This window comes from Gouania willdenowi, chromosome 9 (assembly GCF_900634775.1).
Source record: "Gouania willdenowi chromosome 9, fGouWil2.1, whole genome shotgun sequence".
In the NCBI taxonomy this organism is placed as follows: Eukaryota; Metazoa; Chordata; class Actinopteri; order Blenniiformes; family Gobiesocidae; genus Gouania; species Gouania willdenowi.
In genome coordinates this window covers 650918-673429 of record NC_041052.1, presented here as the reverse complement: position 1 = coordinate 673429, position 22512 = coordinate 650918, and the positions used below count along the sequence as shown (strand labels likewise).

Below are 22512 nucleotides of genomic sequence, written 5' to 3'. Positions count from 1 at the left end.
TCATTTTTTAAAAATCTAATTATGTAAATTTGTTTTCAAAATTGTACATTTGTTGTGGTATTTGTAAATGTGTCGCCTTCTGTGGTCACAACTGTTTTCATCTTCTTTCTGTAAACTAAAGAGGTTTACATCAACATATTTCAGTGATTTTTGAATAAATAAAAACACAAATGTACCTCCATGGTGTAACAGGCTCCAGTGATTCATTTTCAAAACAAAGAAATACAAATCAATGGATTTACTCAAAACTGATTTACAAAAAAAGGAAGTTTATTGTATTTTCAAACCATTTTAAAAATCTCCCAAAGGCACAGGTTGACAGAGTTTTATTGATGTCATGAATTTCTTCTTCACAGTCCTTGTCTCCACGTTGGAACGGCTCTGGAAATGAAATAAACAGTTCATAATTCATTTATTTTAGTAATAATATTAATGTGAGTTCATGCTAAAGATCGTACCTGTGGAACATGTGTGATGAGGGTCCACTTTGTGACGATCCGACGTGTTTCAGTCGCTCCTGCCAACCTTTAGTGGGCGTGGTCAGTCTGGAGGGGTCTTTGTTTACACGTATGTTTACCTTAAAGAGGAAAAACAACATAAATCAATATATTTTAGGATCCCGTGATGATTAAAACTCACTTTCTCTCTGAGACTAGCAGCGATTCTTCTGTTTCTTTCCTTTTCCTCTTTTTCCTTCTGCTGTTTTTCGTGAACTTTAACCTCCAATTTATGGAGATCCTGCAGAAAGAAGCAGTCCAGATTATTTCATTATTTAGATCATGTAAATCACAACTTAAAAAAACTGTTTAAAAAAAACATCAAGAAATAAAACATTATCTTGCATCTTCAAATTCTTACACATGTGATCAAGGTTAGAATAAACTTATCTAATTCTACCCCTTTAAGTTTTTTTTTTTTTTTTTTTTTTTTTTTTTAAGGATTTTTTTGGCTCTAGTGGCCTTTATATGACAGTTGCTTGACAGGAAAGGGGTCAGAGAGAGCAGGGAATGACACGCAGGAAAGGGTCCCAGGCCGGGAATCGAACCTGGACCCGCTGCAGGTGAGGAACTATAGCCTCTGTACATGGGGCGGGCGCTCTACCCACTGAGCTAAACACCGCCCCTACCCCTTTAAGTTTTAATAAAAACTTTTTAACAAAACTTGAATGTGAATAAATGATGTAATATAACACTCACACAGAAACCATGCATTAATGGTTTTTACATTAACCATACCTCCGTTATAAACAAACTGTTTATATCAGGGTTCCCACACCTTTTTCACAATGACTTTTCAAAACTTTTCCAAAATATTTTCCCAAATTTCCATGACTTAGTTCTGAAGCGCTAAGATGCATTTCCTGGTTTTTAACGTACGCCTAAAGTGATTTTACCTACACACAGTTTTATAAATGAGGTGGAGAGGGATTTTGGTGATTCAATGATGGTTTGCATCACTTTCACTTTGAGATAACGCTTAACATCTTTGGGGTTTCAGATATTTTAAACATTAAAATAAAATAGGTTATATTTCCAAAACAGTTCAAATATTCCATGATTTTTCCACTTTTTTTTACTCCAAATAACAAGCGAGCACCTTATGCTAATTATTTATCAACAAACCTCTGAAGATTCATTTCTTTATGCTTCTTTTTAAACAGAATTATGCTCAGAATCATTATTAGTTTAAATTCACTACTCAGTCTGTTCCACGGACACTTATTGTTGTACAAACACTACAAACCTTTAGATTTAATTTTCTCTTAAATTATAACCTTTCTCTCTTTTATTAAACATTTCCTGAATATTTTTGGTAACAGATCATTCGTTGCTCTACTGTATATATACTTCACCAAGTTAAACAATTTAATTTTTTTTATTTAAAAACAAGAACTCCTAAATCAACATTTATAAACAATTCTAATTGTTCTTTTCTGCAGAATGAAAAGTGGTTAAAGTGAAGTTTTATACATTCCTCTGTAAAGTCATCTCCATAAGGCAGAATGAGTGAATTATACAGAATATAGAGGCATTTCTGATCCACAACATGTTTAGCTTCAGCCATGTGAGAATATTTGGATTTAATATGTTGAATATGTTGAATGTGTTAAATATGAGGTTTCCAGCTAATTCTGTCATTGATTATCATTCCCAGGCATTTATTTTCATTTACTCTTTCACTCTTTACACCATCTATTCAGTTTGTAGCTGTATTTGATTGTTTCTTTTACAGTTTCCAAAAAACATGATTTTTGCTTTCTTTAGATTTAGTGATAATATATTTTTATCAATATATATTTATTTTTAGAAATATATATTTTTATTTTACTGAATTCTGAAGTGAAATGTGAATTCTCCCTAAAAAAACAAATGTTTGTTTCATCCAATGCATCGAATATATCGAACAAAGCTAGAAATTTTACAAATATCATAATTTTGGAGCCACCACTGACCCCTGGGGGACACCACGCACACTCACACACGCACGCACGCACGCACACACACACACACACACGCACACACACACACACACACACACACACACACACACGAGCATTGCATAGGTCACATTACTGATGAACTGGTGAATTAAAATGTTATTAATACATGAATAAATCAAAACAAAAAATGGCTGTTACATTAAACATGCACATGATATATGATTAAAGGAACCAGAGGTGGTGTAATGAATGTAATGGTGCTCCTCGTTTCTTGTGATCAACTTCTGTGTGTGTTGACGGCTGCTGTTAGAGGTTAGTGGTATTTATGACGTGCTAAATAAATATATTTACTGCTCTGAAAAAAGCTGTAATTGGTTTTGCAAAAGTGTCAAATGGTAGAAGTTCTAACATCTATCGTTCCTCACAGTCAATAGTCAGTCACCAGATTATCTGGATACTATTTGGACCGTAACACTGTGACATGCTGGAACTCTTGCTCTAATTTGCCCATAAATATATCACAAACAGAACAAGATTTCACCATTAATATTTTAATTTTAAAACAGAAAAACGCTGTTTATCTAGTTTTTCTATATTTCTGTATTGCTTTTAAATCAGTCAAACAAAATAACCACACTGTTTATTTGGTTTTAAAACACGGATTCACTGCTAACAGGATGATGATGATGATGATGATGATGAAGGTATAGCCCCTGAGAGCAGAGGCGACCTTTGACCTCGTACCCTTTGACTGAAGCGTCTGATGCTCTTTGTCGCCTCCTTCCTCCTCTCGTCCTCCTCTCTTCTCTCCTTCTCTTTCTCTCTCCTCTGTCGCTCGTCCTCCTCTCGTCTCCTCAGTAGGATCTTCTCCTCCATCATCATCTTCACTTCCTGCTGCTGCCGCTGCTCTTCCTCAAAAACAAAAATAAACCATGTTTACACGTGAGTTTATTCTTTTTACAATGAAAAATAAATCTACCTTTTCCCGCCGTCGTTTCTGTATCTCTGTCATCGCCCTTTTCTCCTCCTCCTCCTCCTCTAATCTTTTCTTCTTCTCCCTCCATTCCTGCAGCTGCAGAACCAACTCACGCCTCTCCTCCTCAGACCTGGAGCAGAAGAATCAAAGTGACAACAAGCAGGGATTCACATGAAGGCAGAAAAGAGCTGAGAATACAAACTGAAGCTGTGCCACAAACACGGGATTTAATAATTACCATTCTGAGGATTTAAATATGTGAAATACATTAAAAATAATGCAAGTGACAGAAAACAAAGTGAAGGTGGTTCATTTATTTATTTGTTCTTTTCATTAAAATGCAAACCAATAGAAATTCCTCGTGTAAAACAAATAATGTCAGTCCAAATGATGAACTTCCATGATTAAAAAGGAACAGTAAGAAGAACTCAATTCTTATAATTCTGCCCCTTTACTTTATTGATTTGGATTTTACATTTGTTGGTAGAGAAGCATTTGACAATCATAGACTTCTTCCCATTTCTTGTCTGTTTCATGATTTGTTTATTTGTTTTCATCCATTTTCTTTTTTGTTCGTTCGAAATGAATTAATAAATTATCAATACATATCAATAACCTACCAACGTTTTGCTTTTAAAAGTCGACATTATAAAGCTTTGTTAGCTGATTTTTTTACCCTATAGGCTCCTTGCACCATCTGTAAATATGTATATATCTATATTCTTCATACTTTTTATATTAGTGTTCTATTAATATTTATAGGTAGCTTCTATTATTGTATTGCTGTATTTTATCTCCTTTATTGCACTATTTTTCGGGTGTCTTTTGGGTTTTGAGCCGTCATGACAGTAAATTTATCTATTGTGGGATCAATAAAGTTACTCTACATTTTGTTAAATTGATAAATATTTGTACAAATCATTATGTTGATCATTTATTCCACATCTTTACACGGACAAACAAGTGTGTTAAAGTAGTATGAGGTACTCTGTGTTTAAAATCAAACTTCATCCTGTGATCATCATTCTTTATTTATTTATTTTTTACTTGTCTGCACATGATGTCAAAGGTCAACACCACAGGAAGTGCAATCATTATGAGACAGCAATGCATGTTTTGTTATTGCAATAAAATAAATTGATTTATTTTATTGCATCACCAGCCCTCCCTAAGGAAGGGTAAGAAATATTTTATTATAGAGAGGATATAAAAAGGGAGAGCAGTGTTACACCTAAGTGGAGGGGGAGGGGGAGGGGGAGAGGAAAGGGAGCAGGGAGGAGAGACTCAAGATAGGAAATATAAAGGGTGGGGAGAATAGATTGTTTTACAGTGAGGGTGAGATGTGAAGTTGTAGAATATATTGTGCTTTTTATGTTGTGTAATCCAGCCAGTATAGTGACAAGTGTGAAGCTTAGCTATAATGGTGGTGGCTGTGAACAGGGGGAATGAGTGAGTGGTAGTACCTAAAGCAGGTATTTGGGATTAACGTGTCTAAAGTTAAGCCCAGTTTCTGCTATCTGTTCCTGTTTAATGGCTTATATACATTAATGTATATGAATCATATCTGTCAAGTATCCTGTTTTGTCTTCCTGTATTAGTATTTTCCTGTAAATATCCCGTATTTTAATGTAATAATAATTCAAAGATGTCTTATTAAACTAAACGCCGTCTCTAGCCTCGTGAGAACTTCCTCCTGAAATGGTCTGAGTGACAGCTCTCATTAGATTAGTGCTGACATCAGCAACAAACCCAGAACCAACAGAACAGAGATGATAATGAAAACGTTCTGGTGATAAAAACTAAGAACTGGTGTAAATACGTTATAAAATATAACATAGAGTTTATCTTCATAAAGACCATCAGGATGTGACACAGTTACACGTTCTGTTAGATTAATAACTGATATTTTAACGTCTACCACAGCAGAAGGAACCACGTAAGTCACCATGAAAAATCATCCAATCACAAGCTCCACAAATATAAACTGTTTATAAAGTGTTAAATAATGTAAAGTCTGTAATAAATGTGTCTAATAAGTCATTAGTGAATACCAGAGAACCACATGAGTGAGTATGAGAAATTATAATAAAATATATAATAAAATAAAATGTTAATGTTTAACTTCAAGACAAACAATGTGAAATTAACAGTAAATATGCAACGTGTTGACTTGTATATAAACTGTAAGTATATTAAATAAACACATGTGCTTCTTATACACATTTATGTTTTTATTAAGGCTGTTTTATAATTTAGGAATTAGGGCTGGGTAATATATCGAGATTCAAGATATATCAAGTTTTTGATATAGAAAACTATAATATTTCATATATCATATGAAACAAAATACTAGTTTTAGGAGTCGCTGCTTTTACTTCTCAGAACAACATGTAAAGCTCAGTTAGATGATTAATAAGTGTCACATATTGATCATCTATTTATTAATAAATGTCTCTGTGTAACATTTAGCATCAGCACATTTAACCCAGAATTGTTTTTCTGGTCAGACTTTATTTAATAAAATGATCTACATTTATATCATATTTCACCATTTTGAGAAAATATATTAAGATATGAGTTTTGGTTCATATCACCAGCCCTAGTAGGAATGTCTACAGTATTTTAATATTAATAAATGTCGACCTACCAGATTATAATCACATTATTGTATTTAATAAGTGGCTATTTTAGATTTATTCTACACTTATATTAAAATACAAGAGATACTGGAGCTTAGTTGGGGGTGGGACGAATCGTAGTGGGCGTTTCCCTTCTTTTCAAATCCAAAACTTGACAGTTATGATATGAATGACCACCAGCAGTCGACTATAGTAAAAAACTACTTAGATATTTTTATACATTTCAAAAGAATCATACATAAACATAGATTTCTCAGAAACTCCAAATATCAGCTTTAACACAATAAGTAAATATAGTAAAAAATAACAAAACAATAAAACATTCTTCAAATACTTCAAAAGATACTTAACTTTGTTCAAAATAAAAATGTTTTTTCTTTTTTATTTTATACATGCATAATATGAGCTTTTAATGAGAGTTGTCTAAAATAACTCCAAGGAATAGAATCTCAGTACTAGAGCTGCACGATTATGGCCAAAATGATAATCACAATTATTTTGATCAATATTATAATCCCGATTATAATCGCAATTATTTAACATGTTAGGAAAAAATCTGTGTTTTTATGATACTACTTTTAAACAAACAATATGTGAACAGTTTACAGTATAATGTTAAGGTTTAAATAATAATTATACTCTAAACATAGTGAATTGATTGATTCCAGAATCAATAATCCAATCAAAGCTTGATGACATGTTGACACTGACCTGTGATGATGGTTCTGATGCTGAGCAGCTTTCTTCCTCCTCTCTTCCTCTTCCTCTTCCTCTTTTCTCTTCATCAGACTCTGGACTTGTTGGTTCTTCTGACTTTTCCACGTCTGAACGACCTGAACAGTGACACAACAATGAGCTGAAATTCACTCTCATTAAATATGATCAAAACCTCTGCATTTACACTTTAACCTTTGACCTTCTTCATGCAGAGAGCTGCTTGTTCTGTTCTAACACAATGGTTCCCAACCTTTTTTGGGCGTGACCTCATTTTCTAGCGACCCCAGAGACTTTTTTTAATTAGTTTGTCATCATGTTTGTGATTTAGTGTATATACAAATAGCACTATAGTGATAAGTTGTACCAGTGGAGATATTTTTATACTGTATTTGCTTTTAACTGAATTTGTATTTAAGGAAGTGAAAGTATAACATACAGAATCATCATTTTAATTTTTATCATTATTTAATTAACTATTTAATCATTTAATTTTCATACTGTATTTTTTAAACTACATTTAATTAGCATTTTAATTAGAAAACAATAATTTAAAAAAAAATTTAAATATAATTCTAATCACTAATTTTACGTTTCAGGTGTACCCCATTTGAATTCCGGGCAACGCCACATGGGGTCACAACCCAAGGTTGAGAACCCCTGTCCTACCCCATATCTTACTTGTCTTTTCCTGTCCTGCAGCAGCAGCAGCTCCTTGTACCACTCCTCATGGTGGTCCAGCTCCTCTGGGCTTTTTCCAGGCAGGCACAGTTTGGCCTCCTTTCTGTAGGTCCAGCGTCCGCCATGTTTCATCCACACCTGGAACACAGCACAGAACATAGAACACATGTACTGTAGGTGAGAAGATGTCGTACAAGGGTCTCAAACTAGTTTTAGTTCAGGGCTGAAATATAGAAGTTTATCTTCAGGAAAATGCAGATTTTAGGCAGGAAAAAGGAGTCATTTATTCATTATTGTGCTCTAGTTTGCACCAGGTATATAATATTAAAATTATACAGTATACTGACAGAAAAAAGGAGCAGATGTCCACACCAAAAATATTAAAACCAATATTTTCATTTAAAGGGGCAGATTTGGCCCCCGGGCCTTGAGTTTGACTTGTGTGTAGTAGAAGAAGAGTTGGAATGAAGATAGGGTCTTACTTTGAGGAAAGCCTGGTGGTCGCTCTGATCCCAGCCCCCATCAGCTCCTCCTGTCCTCTGAAGGAAAACATCCAGGGCCTGAACCTCTACAGGAAGGTTTTTATCTGGAGCTTTGATCTGAATAACACATAAATCAGGAGCAGAAATCAAGCTTCACCTTTTAAAGCGTAGCTAAGTGGGCGTGGTCAGACCTTCGTGGTCGTTGGTGCTACTTTAGGATTATCTTTGACAGGAAGGCTCCAGTGTTCCATCTTCTTTACATAAGCAGAAATCTCCTGCTGACACGTCCTCTCCTCCCTCAGATACTCCTGAAGACTGACGTGTTAGAAAAAACATAGACATTTACAGGGATCCTCCACTGTTTTTATAAAGCTGTCCTTAAATCTTCTAAATGTCCTTATTAGTAGATCTATGTCTAACAAAACACATATACATGTAATTGTGTTATGTGAAATCATACGGAAAAGGCGGGGGATTATTTGGATAATCCGTGTTCAAGGTGGTGAAACCATCTGAATATGTGTAATAAGAATAATATAAACACTATTAAAACACTAAAGATCTCTGGATTAAAATGACAAACACTGTTAGGTTGGAAACATCAACAGACTGATAGAGCTTGTTGATTTTATCTCCCTCTGACCTTTGACCCCACCCCAGGTCACAATGCACAGTGTTAAAGCACAGACCTTCTGAGGACTCCAGCAGGACCACTTCAGACCAAAAACCAAGCACATATTCAGACTCAGGTGTGGTTAAATCCAGGGTAAATAGGCTAATTTTTCATCATTTATCTGGAATATGAGGGGAGTGGTGGCCTAGTGGTTAAGGACGCTGGCCTTGTAATCAGAAGGTTCCCGCTTCAACCCTCACCTGGGCCATCACTGTGGGACGTTGAGCAAGTCCCTTAACCCCGAACAGCTCCCCAGGCGCCGCAAAAACATGGCTGCCAACTGTTCCCCAAGGAATGGTTAGTGAATTTCTCCATTGTGAGATAATAAAGTATACAAAATCAAAAAAATCAATGCTGGTTTTTCAGAATCTGAGCTATTTTATTGATTATCTATATTTGTGTGAAAAATTGATCTGCACACTTGGATCAGTGCAAGTAAAATAATTTCATTTCCCAAATTGAAGGACCTTCATCAGGGTAACAACTGCTTTCATCCTGTACTTTGTTTTTGTTTTTTTGGTTTTGTGTTTCTATTTGTTTTGTTTGACTTGTAATAAAAGTAAATTAAAAAAAGTTTTTTTTTTTTTTAAAAAACAAATTGATTTTTGATTCATGTTTATAATTGTTGTTACCCTGATGAAGGTCCTTTGACCAAAAGCTTGGGAAATTAAATTGTTTTACTTGCATTGATCCAAGTGTGCAGATCTATTTTTCATACAAATATTCTTTAAGCTCTGGTACAGATTTAGTGGTGAGTTTGGTGATTCTACTTCTGATTGATAACTTAAATAAAATGATGTACATACCATGATTATTTACATTTGTAACAACAGTGACACTTGTTATTTTTATTATGTCATTTCAGGTGAAGCTGGAGAAAAACTGCCCTGTTTCTGTGGATTGTTGCAGACACTGTGACTGTAAAACATTTCCCTCTGTAAACTGTTAATGTCTGTATGCTTCATGTCTGTCTGTACAGCAGAGACCACAATGTACTACATCTGTAAACTCCCTGCACAACATCTGGCCCAGGTTCACTGAGGTCTTCACAGATTATCACCGCTATTTCACCCATTTATTATTAACCAATTGGTTACATACATTTAACCTTCAACATAATATCTACAGAATTCTACAGTTTAATAAAATAAATCAAAATAAATGATAAGACCCTGAAAAATAACCTAAATAAATCCAATAAAAACAAATTATACATTTAAAGTGTAAACAATTCAAGTTAACTTTTTTGTTAATTATATTTAATTATATGGGAGATTTTAGATTTAGTCCAATAAAATCAGACTCATTTTCTGGCTGATAATGGACCAATATCTGATATTGTGGCAGGATGAAGGAACGACTGAGGTGGAGGTTAGTACAGCTTTGATCCTTTCAGCAGCATCACACGGATAAACATACAAAGCGCGCCAAACATTACATATGGCGTGTTTCATTCTGTTCCCTTTACTCAGTCTTAACGCATACAGAATGGACGTAGTTATTTCTCAGCATACATATTACTGCAGCCGGCTCCAGCTCCGGTCCCCCTAGGAACACCTATATACATAACCCTAGACACACCTCCTACCCATCAACCCCATGTCCCTAAGTGATCACCACAATATCAATATCTGATCAGGACCCCACTACCACTCAACACACTGATCCCATTAAATAAAATAGATATCATTTAATGAGTTGTTCATTTGTTATTAGCGTGATTCCATTCACTAGGCCTGTGAAATCTGTGTATCATTCGTTTTTCATTATGTAACAAAATCATGAAAACGGAAGAAAAAAAAAAAAAACACTCATCATTTGATATTTGTTTCCAAAAGCAAAATGAAAAAACGGAAAACCTTCCTCCTTTAACGGGAAACTTCCTGTGTTTTTCCCCTTGGGTGGTTCTCAGCTGGTTTTCAGAACAAAGACGTGTTAGAACCAAACACAGCGTTAAAGTTCCCCATGGATGTGGACTCTCTGCTCCACCCCCCGCTGATGATGTCACACACACGTCAAAAAATCCATCAGCCAATCAGAAGACCAGTTACATCAACAGAACTATCCTTTCATCTGATTGGCTGCTGCTCATAGAACATAACGCGTCGATATTGTCGAACTCCAAATCTTTCATTTTATCAGTTTATCTGTAGAATCACTGAAGCCACACAGGAAACATGAAGTTTGACCAAGAACAGATTATAAAGAGCGTACAGGCCTTAATCTCTGAGAAATACAAAGGTAAATGTTTACATCACTTTATATACAAATTAAATTAGGCTTAAACACTAAAATAATCACTTTCTCTGTTTAATTTACATTTTTTCATGGTTTGAAAAAAGAGTGATTAGATGGATTATTGTTTACCATTTCCAGAAATATTTCTGTCAGAGAGTTTATAACTATTTAGCTTTAAATTAGTGATTAAATGTGTATTTATAACTTTTTAGCTTTAAAATAGTGATTAAATGTGTATTTATAACTATTTAGCTTTAAATTAGTGATTAAATGTGTATTTATAACTATTTAGCTTTAAAATAGTGATTAAATGTGTATTTATAACTTTTTAGCTTTAAATTAGTGATTAAATGTGTATTTATAACTATTTAGCTTTAATTAGTGATTAAATGTGTATTTATAACTTTTTAGCTTTAAATTAGTGATTAAATGTGTATTTATAACTATTTAGCTTTAAATTAGTGATTAAATGTGTATTTATAACTATTTAGCTTTAAATTAGTGATTAAATGTGTATTTATAACTATTTAGCTTTAAAATAGTGATTAAATGTGTATTTATAACTATTTAGCTTTAAATTAGTGATTAAATGTGTATTTATAACTATTTAGCTTTAAATTAGTGATTAAATGTGTATTTATAACTATTTAGCTTTAAATTAGTGATTAAATGTGTATTTATAACTATTTAGCTTTAAATTAGTGATTAAATGTGTATTTATAACTATTTAGCTTTAAATTAGTGATTAAATGTGTATTTATAACTATTTAGCTTTAAATTAGTGATTAAATGTGTATTTATAACTATTTAGCTTTAAATTAGTGATTAAATGTGTATTTCTTTGCTGTAAAGATGTCAAGCATTGACTGTCTCCATGGCAACTGCTTTCAAATTTTGTTTGGTTTTCAGTGACATAATAAAAATAACAGCAAAATTAGTTTTAAAGAAGTTTAAATGCCATATATAATCATCTCTGTCACCTTTGTCAAATTCAAGGCCCGAGGGCCAAGTCCGGCCCTTTAGAGCCTGCAATTGGGCCCCTAGGCTAAGTAGATTTACACCTGAGCCACGGTCGCCATTGAGTGGTTAAATGTAAATATTTATTTATTTTATACTTTATTGCATTAATTAACAAACAAAATGTCTTTCACAGACAACTGTCATCAAAAGTACATGAAATTATGGAGAGGGTACTAATGATAGGAAGAGGGTCCACATGATCTGACAAAAAAGATTGAGAACCACTGATTTACACAAAGATTCATGTTGTCTCTGTCATTCTCACTTTCTCCTGAGGGCCAAATCAGATGCTCTGAAGGGCCAGATTTGGCCCCTGAGCCTTGAGTTTGACATGTGCACTAACATGTTGGTCTTGTTCTTTTCAGATGGACCAATCATACAGCCCTCATCGTGTTACACAGCAGTGGTGGTGGAAGTGGTCCTCAGAGAAGCCTGGACTAGTGGAGGTTCTCTGATGAACCAGAAGTGCTCTGGGGACCAACCTTTGGAGCATCTGCATCTCCAACAGAACCACTCTCATTACTTCATAGTCAAGGTTCCAGACAGTGAAGCCCCGGAGATGGTTGAGGTGGAGACAGAGAATGAGGAGGGGCTCCAGACAAGGAGGGGCTGCAAAAGGAAGGCTGGAGATCACAACGTCCAAACGCCAAATAAAAAGAAAGTGAAGGTTGAGGAGGGTCTTCAGACAAGACGGGGCTGCAAAAGGAAGGCTGGAGATCACAACGTCCAAACGCCAAATAAAAAGAAAGTGAAGGTTGAGGAGGGGCTTCAGACAAGACGGGGCTGCAAAAGGAAGGCTGGAGATCACAACGTCCAAACGCCAAATAAAAAGAAAGTGAAGGTTGAGGAGGGGCTTCAGACAAGACGGGGCTGCAAAAGGAAGGCTGGAGATCACAACGTTGGAAAGCCAAATAAAAAGAAAGTGAAGGTTGAGGAGGGGCTTCCGACAAGAAGGGGCTGCAAAAGGAAGGCTGGAGATCACAACGTTGGAAAGCCAAATAAAAAGAAAGTGAAGGTTGAGGAGGGGCTTCCGACAAGAAGGGGCTGCAAAAGGAAGGCTGGAGATCACAACGTCCAAACGCCAAATAAAAAGAAAGTGAAGGTTGAGGAGGTGCTTCAGATGAGAGAACCTTTTATCAGAAACAAAGGTAAACTATTGTGTATTTTCTCTGTTAATATACATCACAAATCAGGACTTCAGATAAAGGATTATCTTTGATGGTTTATCAAGTTATCGACACAATCTGAGAAATATTAAAAGTTCCAGTTGTTTAATTTGACCCAATGCATGAACCAGCTTTGATTATTTAGACTTAGATCAACTAAAAGCAGCACAAGTTGTTAATGTGTCTGAACAAGATTTTAAATCATCTAAAAAGCTGCTAAATGATCTAAAAATCAGGCTGAATGTTTCACTCCAATAGAATGTTTACAGGCAGTGGGGCCGTGTGACATCATCAATCACATGATTTCAAGATGGAGGAACACAGGCTCTAAAAGTGTAAAGTGGTGTTGGATTTTAAACTAAAATGGTTCATAATAATGTGTTTTGTTAGACATAGATCTACTAATGATGACATTTAGAAACAACAATAATAATCTTCACATCGATTCATGTTTTCTGTGATTATTCATTTCTCCTTTGGGCCACATCAGATGATCTAAAAGACCACATTTGGCCCCCGGACCTGGAGAGTGTGTGTGTGTGTTTTTGTCTGAACGTGTGAATTGTTTCATTTTCTAACCAATGTGTGTGTTTGTGTGTTTTCAGAGTACTTTGAAGCCACTTATAAGGAGCTGAAGGTACTAGGTCGTGGTGGTTTTGGGCGTGTTCTCAAAGCTGTTCGTCTGTCTGACTCCAAACCTGTAAGTTTAGACACACAGTGACTCCAGGCTTTAAAAAGCATCAACGCTGTTATTACATGCTGGTTTTTATGTCCTGCAGGTAGCGATAAAGCACATTCCATGGCACAAGGTGTCATATGTGTCGAATGTAAGTATTCTCATCAATGTTAGCAGACATTCACATTTCCAGGTTTGGGGCTGTTTGTAGAAACTCTTTGTTTTCTTTGGAGCCAGAATCAATGTACGTTGGAGGTTTCTGAGGTGGTGCTGATGAAGAAAGCGGCTGGTGGGTGTGGCCAAAACAGCCCGCTGAACCCCGCCATCATTGGCTTTGAGGAGGCCATTGAACTTGACAATGAGTTGTTGATCGTCATGGAACATGTTGAGGATGCCGTGGATCTCCAGGACTTTGTCACGTCATCAACCGAACCAATGCTGGAACATGACGCCAAGGTAAGAACCACTCCCCTCACTGCCCCTAACACACGTGTCAAACTCAAGGCCTGGGGGCCAAATCTGGCCCTTTAAAGCATCCAATTTGGCCTGCAGGAAAAATAAGAATGACATAGAAAACATGAATTATTGTGTAAATGACTAAAAACTAATGCTGTTGTAGATATCTCTGCCTCTTCAAACACATACATTTAAGCTACTTATACAATGTTATCAGGGCTTAGTTTATATCACATGAAGGCATTTTTAATGTCAAATTTTTGAAAAAACTCCAATGTTTTTCTCTCCAAATTGCTACAAAAAAATCTACAAATTAAATAAAAAATGGTTAAAAAAAATGGAGGACATTTAGAGAGAATTTAAGGTTTATTAAGGATGTTGTCGGTGCTTTACATATCATTTATATGTAAGTGCAAACTAGGGCAAAGTAATGTGTAAATTGCATATTTTCCAACCTGTAATCTGTGGCCCACTGAAGGTCAAACTGGTCCAGATTTGTCCCCAGAACTAAAGTGAGTTTTCCACCCTGCCCTAACCCTTGTGTCTCTTTCTGTTCCAGAGCATCATTAAACAAGTCCTCGATGCAGCCGTCATCATGCACCACAACAACGTGTTCCACAGCGATATAAAACGTGACAACATCCTGGTTTCATTCAAAGATGAACGACCATCTGTGAAGATCATCGACTTTGGCTGTGCTGATTTTATCTCCGACACGCCCTATGACTCCTTCTCAGGTTCATCTTCAATCCTTTTTTAGTTTACACATCTTTAAATTCACTAATTTCCTCTAATAATAATAATTCTGACCACTTTTTATTTCCTATTTTTTATGATTACAGGAACAGAAGTATTTGCTTCACCAGAGGTTTTGTTTAATCGTGACTATGAGGCAGAACCAACCACGGTGTGGCAGATCGGACTCCTTCTGTCTAATCTATTCAGGGCTGACTTCTATCAAACATATGACCACGTCATTAATTCAACATTTACACTAAACAACCTTTCACATCGTAAGTAACACACACACATGCGTGCACACACACACACACACACACACACACACAATATATTGTATTTTACATTTTATTTCGTATTAAATCCTGGTTTTAGGAGTGGTTTCTTTCTCTACTTCTCAGAACAAGTGAAGCTCAGTTAGATGATCACTGAGTGTGTTCTAACCCAGACCTTTATCTACAGAACTCACTCACACGTGCTGTCCCTTAGAGGAGAAACAGACTAAAGTAGAACATATTGATCAGCTGGTTGTTAATAAATGTCTGTGTGACATTTAGCATCAGAACATTTCATCCAGAATTTTCTTTCTGATCAGATTTGGTTGAGTTAAAATATCAATAATTAAATCGTATATCATCATTTAGAGAAAATATACAGAGATATGAGTTTTGGTCCATTTCACCAGCCCTAGTTCTAACCAGTCTAATAATGGTCTAATGAGCACTAAATAATGACCATTGAACATGTTTTACCTTCGTTGTTGTGCCAATAAATGAAAATACATTCTGATATTATTAAACCTGTGACATATGAAAGGAAAATAAATAAGTGTTATTATACTAGTGCGACCCCTGTGGTCACATGATAAATAACAGCTCCTTTAATTGAATAATGAGTTCATTCCAATGGCTGCATGTTTGAATGTTTGACAATCATTGTTCTTCACTGTTCTAAAGTCCTCCTCTTATTGTTCTCTGCAGAAGGAAATGACTTTATGAGTCGGTGCATGAAGGTGTCGCCCAAACTTCGACCAAGCTTAAAGGACCTGCAGCTCCACCCATGGTTCAATGATTTAACACCTCCATGAGGAACGCTATATTTCCACACCACTGTCTGTGTGCACCATGGGGACAAATGTACATTTAAAACTATGATGCACTGAAAACTTTCAGCCAAAAATGCCCCAAAAAATGCATTTCTGGTTTCAGCCGAAAGACTTATTTTCATTTGGGTGCATCCCTAAATTTAAACAGCAAAAATGTCAATAAATGACTGGTATTAACCAAATGACTGTTCTCTGTGTCTGGTGAAGAAACACAAGAAATCACTTTCAAAACTTTCCAATAGATGAGGCCTACACCATAGATTAAACTGATTTAGTCTCAATTATTAACAAGATAAACAGTGAATAATCATCATCAGGTAATCTAACATTGGACTGAACCTTTGTGCTAAACTTTCCTCATTTTTCTGGAAAGGGAAGTAGGATTTCCTCCTCAGAACAAGAAGAACAAAGGATAGAATTTGGGCTTCAGTGTACGCATACAAATTAAAATTTTGTGATGAGACTTCTAAATGATCTAAATCTACTAAATGATCTAAAATCTACTAAATGATCTAAAATCTACTAAATGATCTATAAATCAGGCTGAATGTTTCACTCCAATAGAAAACAATGAGATGTTTACAGGAAGTGGGGCCGTGTGACATCATCAATCACATGATTTAAAGATGGAGGAACACAGGCTCTAAAACTATAAAGTATTCCTATTTATAGCAGACAATAAACTGAATATGATGAATAATAATGTGTTTTGTTAGACATAGATCTACTAAAAAGGACATACAGTTAGTTATCATAACGTTTTCTTCATTTATTGTCGTTGAGTCTCTATTTTAATTGTTACCGTAAACGCTGCTCCTCCTTTAGAGAGTTAATGGACGTTTCTACCTCTGACATCATTTCTCTCATTCTTTCAATCACTGAAAATAAAACAAAAACAAGGATATATTTAAGTTTTATGGTCAGTGACGTATATGGATTTCACCGCATCTCAAAATGTTCATCATCAGGCATGAATATTATGATAGAAATAAAAATACAAATACTTGTAAATCTTCAACAGGACTATAATAGAGCTAAAATAGAACAGAAAATAAATGTGAATTGATTTAAAGTCATTTTAAAGACTTTTTCCAAACATCAGTCATGACCACATAGTTTTTTGTATATTTGGACACATTGAATAACAGAATAAATTACAGATAAGTCACTTAGTAAGTAACATTAAAAACATAAAGCAATTATTTGGTCTCTTTTTATGAATTTAAACCTTTTTTTAACTAAAATAAATGCAGTTGGACATATTTATGCAGACCCTTGGAAAATATTTGCATGTTTAAATGCAGTAGTTCGGAAAAAAAAATAAAATAAAAATTGCAATAAATAAAAAAATACTGAAAACTTCTACATTGGGTGGAGGTTTTTTGAGTATTTTATCTAATGAAATAAAAATAAAAATAGTAGCTATAATGAGTAACTTAAAAAATATATATTTTTGGTCGTAATTAAATTATTATTTTTAAATTTATATATTTATAAATTAAGCACTATAATGTTGAAATATGTAAGTAATAACAGAATAAATTACAGACATAATTTCTCTACAATTCTTTTGTTATTTACTACATATTTGGTATGTTTTCATGGATTTAAACTTTTTTTGAACTAAAATAAATGCAGTTGGACAGAATATTTAGGCGTCACATTATTGACCCTTAAATAAATAAAAAATAATAACTACTTCATTATACTGCACGTTAATCACTTTTATTCACTCAGATAAAATAAAACAAGTAATAAACCTAAAGTCTCAGTTGCTGATGAATGTAAAAATGTGACTCACACTCTGCGGTTGGTTTAACGTCAGACAGATGTCGTTTAAATCTCCTCACTCTGTTCTGAATCTTCACCATCTGCTTCTGAAGGTTCATCTCTGTGGAAAAGATGTAGAAAAAGTGTAATTAGAGTAAAATGTCACTGTAATAAATCTACTGTAGCAAAGATAAACCCACTCTCAGCATTTCTTCACTGTTCTAAAGTCCTCCTCTTATTGTTCTCTGCAGAAGGAAATGACTTTATGAGTCGGCGCATGAAGGTGTCGCCCAAACTTCGACCAAGCTTAAAGGACCTGCAGCTCCACCCATGGTTCAATGATTTAACACCTCCATGAGGAACGCTATATTTCCACACCACTGTCTGTGTGCACCATGGGGACAAATGTACATTTAAAACTATGATGCACTGAAAACTTTCAGCCAAAAATGCCCCAAAAAATGCATTTCTGGTTTCAGCCGAAAGACTTATTTTCATTTGGGTGCATCCCTAAATTTAAACAGCAAAAATGTCAATAAATGACTGGTATTAACCAAATGACTGTTCTCTGTGTCTGGTGAAGAAACACAAGAAATCACTTTCAAAACTTTCCAATAGATGAGGCCTACACCATAGATTAAACTGATTTAGTCTCAATTATTAACAAGATAAACAGTGAATAATCATCATCAGGTAATCTAACATTGGACTGAACCTTTGTGCTAAACTTTCCTCATTTTTCTGGAAAGGGAAGTAGGATTTCCTCCTCAGAACAAGAAGAACAAAGGATAGAATTTGGGCTTCAGTGTACGCATACAAATTAAAATTTTGTGATGAGACTTCTAAATGATCTAAAATCTACTAAATGATCTAAAATCTACTAAATTATCTAAAATCTACTAAATTATCTAAAATCTACTAAATGATCTATAAATCAGGCTGAATGTTTCACTCCAATAGAAAACAATGAGATGTTTACAGGAAGTGGGGCCGTGTGACATCATCAATCACATGATTTAAAGATGGAGGAACACAGGCTCTAAAACTATAAAGTATTCCTATTTATAGCAGACAATAAACTGAATATGATGAATATTCAGTTTATTGAAGGTTCATCTCTGTGGGAAAGATGTAGAAAAAGTGTAATTAGAGTAAAATGTCACTGTAATAAATCTACTGTAGCAAAGATAAACCCACTCTCAGCGTTTCTTTCTTCCTCCAACGCTCTCTCGTACGCGTCCAGTTCTTCCCACGCTTCAGTCCACATGTTCTTCCTCCACTGAACACTCACAGTTATTTCTTTCTCCAACTTTTCAATCCTGTGAAACGTTAAACAGTTTGTTTTTTTACATTATTGATGATGGTGAAACAGCTCAAACAGTCTTTGTTTTATCTATGTCATCTTTTTTAAAGTGTCTAAAGCAGTGGTTCTCGACTATTTCAGACTGCAACCTCAAAATAACAGCTTTTTTGGGGGTCGTGCCCCATCCATAAAGTCAGTAAAATGATGGTCTATTGTTCTATGAATCTGTGATAACCACATTTATTTATTCATCTGAATAATATACACTGTTGTCCAGGAACGTTTATTATTATTATTATAGTCATCTTAAAGATGGAAATCCTGGTTTTAATCACTTATCAAAGTAAAGTGACCAAAAATGGTGGAAAAAGTGGTGAAATGGGATTTTAAAAACCATAGAAATTGGTTAAAAGTTGCAAACTGTGGGTAATGGAAATTAAAAATGTTGGAAACATGAGTTTAAACTGGCAAAATATGGGCATTAAAAATCATTAATGTGGTTAAATTGGCAAACATAATCATGAAATATGGTGAAAAGAGGTTAAAAGTGACAATAATGGGTCAACATATGTGACATTAGGTGTAAAAGTGGTAGAAAGGGTTTATAAGTGCTGAACATGTCTGGAAAGTGGAAACAATGTGAAGGAAAGACATTGAAATGTGATGTAGACGTGTCAGAAATGGGAGAAATGTAGCAAAAATACATTAAAAGGAAAAAAAATATGGCAAGAAAAAGTGATGAAAATAAGTTAAAATATGGCAGAAAATGTACATGATTTTAATTAATTTCCTTCCTTGGATGCTCTCATTACAAAATAATATATCAACAATATAACAACCAAACAGTACAAGAAAAAATGTTAATCCCATTTGGAATAAAAACAAAAAAACTAATCATACCCGTTTTATACCATAATTAATGGTGAAAATAGATAATTGTGACATCCCTAAAACTCACACATGAACAGTTTGTGTTTGATTAGTAATTATCCAGTAGCTCAGTCATGTGTTCAATCATCTCACTGTGTTTTCTCCACAGGTAGATTATAATGTATATAATAAACTAGTTTCACTCACATTCTCCTGTTGTTTTCAGCTTGTCGGATAAACTCTGCAGTTCTCTGTGTTTCCATCCTTTGTAAAGATGTACATGGATAATGTCCGCCTTGGTTTCCTTCTCCCTGATTAAAATAAAAACACACTTTACATTAAAACATGATGATGATGATAGAAGAACCACAGAAAACCTGTTCAACCCTGCACCCATTGTCGGACACACGCAGAATATGCTGTCTTCACTAAAAGTTGTTGGCAAGCAACGTGTTTTTTAGCTACTAGTACAGTGCCCGTCGGTAGTATGTATTCATGTGGGAGCATAAGGGGTATATTTGCGGGTGCAATTTTCCTGGTTTAACTCTATGAGACATGCGCATGATAGATGTGTTGTTTTTAAGTCATTTTTATATTTTTTTCGTTTGGTGTATTTTTCTGTAATGTACAGTGCCTGTCGTAAGTATGTATTCATGTGGTATTATAAGTATTTAGTTTAGTGTATTTTGAGTCATTTTCATGTTTTTGTTGTCGTTTGGTGTATTTTCCTGTAATATATGTTTTTTGGAGTCATTTTGTGTGTTTTTGGAGCCTTTTTGTATATTTTTCTGCATTTCTGTTGTCGTTTTGTGTACTTCCTGTATAAATATTGTTTGGTTTTTTGTATAATTATTTTTTGTTGCTTTAAGTATGGTGGTCCGTTACACACGTAGACGGTGATCGATAGTGAAGCGCAAGTAAGTTTGGAATCACGGGAATAATATTAAATAACCATGAAATATTAACTTAAATGACTTTTAGTGGTACAAAAACGTTTTTAATATCGACCTTTTTTTAACCTGGTGACGTCATGAACCCGGAACCGGAAGTGGCGCGCTCTTACCGAGGGAGCCATAATTATAAAATTAATGTTTTGACCGTTTTGCATCACCAAATTACTCCAAAATAACAGATACACACACTCGGGGTATTTGGAACGTGGATGAATAGCAGTTGATTCACAGTTCATCTGTTTCACCTTCAAAATGGATGCCGGAAGTCGTCTCTCAACAGATGGTGCGCTAGCGCCCCCTCACACCCTGAGGTCAAAAGTTGAATAGGTTTCATTTTGGGGCTGTCCAGAAGTGAAATAAAATTAAAATAAACATTTGGAAATTACCAAATTACTCCAAAATAACAGATACACACACTCGGGGTATTTGGAACCCGTCAACCGAGTTTCAGGTCGAACTGGCATCGCGTGGGGGAGATATTTGCTCCACACACACACGCGCGCACACGCACACACACACACACACACACACACACACACACACACACACACACACACACACACACACACACACACACACACACACACCTCCCTTGAATTACAGCATAGATTCAGCTAGCTAAACATTGTATTCTTATTCTCCAATGTTGCATCCTCCAAGGATCAGACTGGTGATGTAGTGGCAGGATTTAATGAATGGGAATATTCATACATTCAATTTGTAAAACTGAAAAAAGAACACAAACAATACAAATATAAATGTTCTTTTTTTGTACTCCAACAAAATATGAGATAATTATAACACACCCCAAATGTCTAAATGACCATATATACATGCAAAGAAATGTACATATGTAAATAAATCTGCATAACATTCAAGTTATTAACAATAGGACTGGCACATTTATCTGATGCTAATAGTTAGCTAGTAGCCATCTTCCCAAACACAATTCCAAAGAGTATGCAAAGTACCTATATATTAATCAAACATGTCAACACAATGATTTATAATGCATAACTTACGGATGAAGCCGTTTATGTGAACTTAGATGCAAGATTTATCTGTACTGGACGGACACAGATCTTCCGTTGCGTGTTGAGAGGTCAACAAAGGAAGTACATCACTTCCGGGTTATCTAAGGCCTTTCTGATACAGTGCAGTTACACTTTCCTGCTGCTAGATGGCGGCAACAACACACAGAGAAACATGAACTGATTTACAATACACAGAACACGTGACGTTTACTTAAAAACTTTATATTTAAACCACAGATATAACAGTTCATATAATATTAAAACACTTGTTGCACTGTAAGCAGTGAAATATGAGTTTTAAACGCGATAAACTTTACCTTTCAGTTGTCTATTGCGGTTGCTAGGGCGGCCATCTTTGAACAACAAAAAAAAAACTTTATTTAAAAGAAAAGATAAACTCTGTGTAATTTATCCCAGCAGGTGGCGCACTAACCTCAAGTTATATTTGACCTATTTCTACAGCTACGAGGTTTTTTTAGACATAAATTTACCTTTTTCATTTTAATTTATTACAACATGACTTAATGTTGGTTAAAAAAAAGCTTTTATTTGTGTTGATTTATTCATATAAACTCAGC

General features: G+C 34.9%; 2 protein-coding genes across 8 annotated transcripts; one reads left to right on the top strand and one right to left on the bottom strand.

Moving 5' to 3' along the window:
• Positions 1 to 249: 249 nt before the first annotated feature.
• On the bottom strand, positions 250 to 22073 carry ccdc112 (coiled-coil domain containing 112). Of its 5 annotated transcripts, none has more exons than XM_028458088.1 (15): positions 21923 to 22073; positions 21146 to 21241; positions 20155 to 20258; positions 18972 to 19093; positions 17806 to 17895; positions 16807 to 16882; positions 8124 to 8247; positions 7933 to 8049; positions 7451 to 7588; positions 6767 to 6888; positions 3420 to 3546; positions 3185 to 3352; positions 640 to 738; positions 459 to 577; positions 250 to 381 (listed from the first exon to the last, which is right to left on the bottom strand). In XM_028458088.1, exons 3-15 carry the CDS (start codon positions 20208 to 20210, stop codon positions 351 to 353), a joined length of 1389 nt encoding a protein of 462 aa, XP_028313889.1. In that variant the 5' UTR covers positions 20211 to 20258; positions 21146 to 21241; positions 21923 to 22073; the 3' UTR covers positions 250 to 350. The 5 variants fall into 5 exon arrangements, with proteins under 5 accessions (XP_028313889.1, XP_028313891.1, XP_028313888.1 ...); XM_028458090.1 differs by having other exon boundaries at positions 3185 to 3343; positions 21146 to 21206; positions 21923 to 22046; XM_028458087.1 differs by having other exon boundaries at positions 21146 to 21206; positions 21923 to 22035.
• On the top strand, positions 10735 to 16181 carry LOC114470074 (serine/threonine-protein kinase pim-1-like). 3 transcript variants are annotated; one of them, XM_028458085.1, is made up of 9 exons: positions 10735 to 10846; positions 12229 to 12485; positions 12660 to 13011; positions 13635 to 13729; positions 13809 to 13856; positions 13943 to 14161; positions 14721 to 14898; positions 15004 to 15174; positions 15880 to 16181. In XM_028458085.1, the coding sequence occupies exons 1-9, from the start codon at positions 10783 to 10785 to the stop codon at positions 15984 to 15986; spliced, it is 1491 nt and encodes a 496-aa protein (XP_028313886.1). In that variant the 5' UTR covers positions 10735 to 10782; the 3' UTR covers positions 15987 to 16181. The 3 variants fall into 3 exon arrangements, with proteins under 3 accessions (XP_028313886.1, XP_028313887.1, XP_028313885.1); XM_028458086.1 differs by having other exon boundaries at positions 12229 to 12659; positions 12834 to 13011; XM_028458084.1 differs by having other exon boundaries at positions 12229 to 13011.
• Positions 22074 to 22512: the final 439 nt, after the last annotated feature.

Excerpts from the sequence above, each read along its gene's own strand:
- LOC114470074 (XM_028458084.1), top strand. The coding sequence starts at position 10,783 with ATGAAGTTTGACCAAGAACAGATTATAAAGAGCGTACAGGCCTTAATC. Across the intron at positions 13,012-13,634 it reads ACCTTTTATCAGAAACAAAG|AGTACTTTGAAGCCACTTAT; the intron begins GTAAACTATTGT and ends GTGTGTTTTCAG. Across the intron at positions 13,730-13,808 it reads GTCTGTCTGACTCCAAACCT|GTAGCGATAAAGCACATTCC; the intron begins GTAAGTTTAGAC and ends TATGTCCTGCAG.
- ccdc112 (XM_028458088.1), bottom strand. The coding sequence starts at position 20,210 with ATGGAAACACAGAGAACTGCAGAGTTTATCCGACAAGCTGAAAACAAC. Across the intron at positions 6,889-7,450 it reads TGCAGGACAGGAAAAGACAA|GTCGTTCAGACGTGGAAAAG; the intron begins GTAAGATATGGG and ends GTCACTGTTCAG. Across the intron at positions 3,547-6,766 it reads CATCAGAACCATCATCACAG|GTCTGAGGAGGAGAGGCGTG; the intron begins GTCAGTGTCAAC and ends CTTCTGCTCCAG.